The sequence below is a fragment of the Chrysochloris asiatica genome, unplaced genomic scaffold (assembly GCF_000296735.1).
Source record: "Chrysochloris asiatica unplaced genomic scaffold, ChrAsi1.0 scaffold00720, whole genome shotgun sequence".
In the NCBI taxonomy this organism is placed as follows: domain Eukaryota; kingdom Metazoa; phylum Chordata; class Mammalia; order Afrosoricida; family Chrysochloridae; genus Chrysochloris; species Chrysochloris asiatica.
The window spans coordinates 2,054-6,124 of record NW_006409238.1 but is presented as its reverse complement, the minus strand read 5'-3'; the positions used below and the strand labels follow the sequence as shown (position 1 = coordinate 6,124).

General features: G+C 43.1%; 1 protein-coding gene across 1 annotated transcript in view; it reads right to left on the bottom strand.

The window, feature by feature from the left end:
* Window positions 1-4,071, bottom strand: part of LOC102817641 (structural maintenance of chromosomes protein 1B-like) — a 71,414-nt gene that overhangs the window by 65,773 nt on the left and 1,570 nt on the right. Inside the window, exons 2-4 of the mRNA XM_006877964.1 lie at window positions 3,844-4,032; window positions 1,581-1,693; window positions 1,282-1,485 (exon numbers count right to left, since the gene is read on the bottom strand). Of these exons, the coding sequence (XP_006878026.1) occupies window positions 1,282-1,485; window positions 1,581-1,693; window positions 3,844-4,032 (506 nt within the window). The remainder of the gene's footprint in view (window positions 1-1,281; window positions 1,486-1,580; window positions 1,694-3,843; window positions 4,033-4,071) is intronic.

The window sequence follows — 4,071 nt, the reverse complement described above, 5'->3', positions numbered from 1 at the left end:
TAGCGACCCCATGCACAGCAGAACGAAACAATGTCCGATCCTGGGCCAACCTCACTACCGCTGCCACACTTGATACCATCAATGATGCCACCTGGCCAATCCATCTCATTAGGGGTCTTCCTCTTTTTCTCTGACCCTCCACCTTACCCAGCATGACATCCTTCTCCAGTGACTGTTTCTTCTATATAGGGTTGCTATGAGCCAGAATCGATTAAACGACTCTTCATGACAGCATTCTGGTGGGAGGAGTTGGACATTAAGCAAGCAGGCAAAGATCATTTCATATAGCAACACGTGCTACAAAAGGAAACAAAGACTGTGGCATGATAGCATAAGGGAAGGGAGCTAGGTTAGATTGGGGGCTGAACTGCAAAGACCTATCTGAGGTGAAGGCTTTTTAATCAAAACTTGACTGAGTCACATGCAAACCCGGCACATAGTGACCGAGGCAGAGTGAAGAGCCAAAACCAAAGCCCCTCCACAACCACTGCCGCCGCCTCTTCAGTGGGTTGACGTATGCACTGAGTCAAAGGAAAGCAGAACTGCTCGGCCTGAGTACAGATCAAGGCAGTGGCACTAGACTTAATGCCTATTAGTCTAGGGAGTCATCGCCTTCTGCACTGCCACACACACGGGGATAAAGGCAGCTGCACTGAAGAATGGACTCCACAAAGCAGTAAAAGCCATCAGGTGCATTAAAGTTGGACCTTTATATACATGTCTTTTGAGTAAGGTAGGAAGGTTGCATAAAGTACTTCTGCAGACTACTTAAATATGATGGTTGTCTTCAGGAAAAGCACTTGCATGACCGAGTTGAGCTGCTAGCTGAACGAGCCACCTTTCTTAATTGGTTAATGTTGTTAACTGCCGTCAAGTCGGTTACGACTCATAGAGACCCTGTTTAGGGTTTCTGAGGAGCAACTGGTGGATTTGAACTGCTGACCTTGTGGTTCACAGTCCAGTACTGATCCTACACACCAGGAGCCCACTTTTATTAACCCACATAAGTATTTCTTTGATTTCCTCAACCATTTTTAAAAGGGAGAAGTGGTCCAGATGCAAAAATTTAAATTCAAGATTATTTTCAGTTGAGAAGATTGAACACCTGTACAGTTCAGGTAGTCCTGCCTCTGGGAGAAGAAGAAGCTCAATGTGGGAAACCGCAAACTAATTCTCCTTAATGAATGCTGGGCCTTTTTATTATCTATTACAAGCAGAAACGTGCTGGACGGAGACGTTTCTGCAGCCCATAGCCGCTCGGTTACTTCGACGTGACCTTACCTCTTCTTTCTGTAATTTTGCACGTTTGCGCTCAGCAGCTGCCCTCCTTTTCTTATTAAAATAGAAGTGTGTATCCTCTTCAGCTTGCTGTAACTTTTTCTTTTTTTCTTCATATTCTCCTGTAAGCTTTCCTGAGGTGCTGATTTCTTCAAAAAACTGGGTTATTTCTTTTGGATTTTTCAATGACATTGACTCCGTGGTTCCCTTTAAAAACAGTAAGGTCGTAGACCAACGTTTTCAATACAGCACAGCAATTCTTTTCCCAAAGTACGATTGAAAGGATTACTACAGCTACTTACCTGAAAACCTAGACAGTTCCTCCCTTGGAGTATTATACCTATCTTCTCCAACTCTGCTAAGTAGGCAGTTCGACTCACAGGCTTATCATCGAAACGAAATTCTGAGCCTTCCCCTAAAAGAATAGACTGCTGTAGGAATTACAAGTACTAGACACAGCACAACCATCACGGGCTTCATAGAATTGTTTTTCGTGTATGAAATGGTCAGTACTGTATTTCATCAGTCTGCACAATGTTGTGTGTTGATGGTAGTGCGCTTGCGTTTTTGGGTTACTACTATATGGCAGGGAGCATTCTATGGCAGTTAAAGCAAACAAAAGTCTCTGATCTCAAGGGACGTACATCTGAGTGAAGACACACAAATGGGGATATGTGAGTAAATGGTGTTGTTGCTGCGTGCTGCCGAGTCGATTCCGACTCATAACGACCCTGTGTAGGTGTTCCGAGGAGTGGCTGGTGGGTTTGAACAGCCGACCTTGTGGTTAGCAGTCCAGTGCTGATTCTGCAGTGCCACCCTGGGACTCCCTCCATGTGAGCAAACAGTGTGTGAGAAAGTGGTAAGTGCCAAGAAGAAAACCCGAGCTGAGAAGAGGTGCTGGAAGTCTCTGTGTAGAGGACAGGAGTTGTCATTTGAAGTAGAAGTAGCTACTCAGATGGAAACTTGTGAGGCAAGCACTTCAGAAAGCAAGAGAGTTAGCCAGTGAGCTGTCTGGGTAATAAAATGAAGAAACACTTAAATTATACATAAATTTACAAGTATACTTCCAGAATTTTCTGACTGGATTTAGGCGAGTTAGAGTCCTGGTGTAGTGATGTAGAAAAAGCACTGGACTACAAGGTCATTTTGAACCACCAGGTTGGTGGTTCAAATCCACCAGCTGCTCCCCAGAAACCCTACACTGGGTCGCTATGAGTCGGATCCGACTCGAGGGCACATAACAACAACAAGGTAGTATGTGTACCTTAGAGAAGTTCTAAGTGGACCAGAATGAAAACAACAAAACCCCAAACCATTGAGCCTACTTACAGAGGTTCTGTACACTCCCGGCATAGACAGAAAAATAAACACACAGCTTTCGATTTGATTAAGGAAACAGGGATTTTATGACTAAATTTACAAAATGGAATTTCAAATATCTCATTCAAGCTGCTTTTAATGGTAGGAAAATTGTCTATACAAGCCAAATCCTGCATCCTGGTGTGGCGTTGTGGGTTCATGTGCCAGACTGCAAAACCATTTGAACTGCAAGGTTGGCAGTTCAAGCTTACCAGACGCTCCTCAGAAATCCTGTATAGGATCCGAATGGACTCCACAGCACTTACTAACAACATAAGCAAACATAGTACAAACAACTTGATGAAAGACTTTTCTGACTGCTGTCTTCTGGTAGCACAGTGGGTTAAGTATTGTGCTGCTAATCCAAAGTTGTCAGCATTTCAAACCCACCAGCTGTCCTCAGGCAAAAGATGAGGTTGTCTGTTCCCATAAAGATTTAGTCTTAGACACTCTAAGGAGCAGTTACTTCTATCATGTCTTATAGTATTGTTGTTGTGTTGTTAAGTGCTATCAAATCGGTTCCAACCCATAGCGACCTTGTATAGGGTTTCCAAGGAGCAGCTGGGGAGCCTGAACTCCCGACCTTGCAGTTTAAACGGCTTTGCAGTCTGGCGCATTAACCTACAGTGCCGTATCAGGACTCCTTATACTATGTTGTTGTTGTTGTTGTTGTTGTTGTTATGTGCCGTGCAGTCGGTTCCCACTCATAGTGACCCTGTACAGGGTTTCCGAGGCTGTACATCTTTACGGAAGCAGAAAGCCTCCTCTTTCTCCCGCGGAACAGCTGGTAGTTTCGAACTGCTGACCTTGCGGTTCTCAGCCCGATTCGTAACCACTACGCTACCAGAGCTCGTCACCAAAAATGGGAATGATCTGGACTGCAGTAGGTTTTGGTCTTTGTTTGTCAGAAAAGTTCCCTCATTCAATTCATATACAGGAATATATATAAAGATATATATAGAGAGAGAAATAAAAACATATATAGATAAACATACTACTTAAAGACAGACATATTTATACAGTTATGTCTACAGAAGGAGGAATTCTAGTCGAGAAACCCTGTCTAACGGGTTCCGTAATAGCAATGAGGGAACAAAATCTCCATTTCACTATGCCATAGAATATGCATATCATTCAAAGAAAAGTCAAGTCATCCACCGCTTGAAAAATTAAATGACTCGTAAGCAAAACTCTACACAAAATTACCTCGAATAATTCTTGCAAATGTTTTCTCCTCTCCACTCTCCTCCACATACACAATTGTTACACTTGCAAAAGAAGAGTTCGGTTTTCCAATATGTGCTCCATGAATAAGCTCTTGAATATTTCTTACTCTTAAATTAGTTGGGTTTTCTCCCATTGCAAAACTAAGTGCATCCATGATATTAGATTTTCCTGCAAAGAAAAGACAGAAAGGGGGAAAAAAAGGTCAAT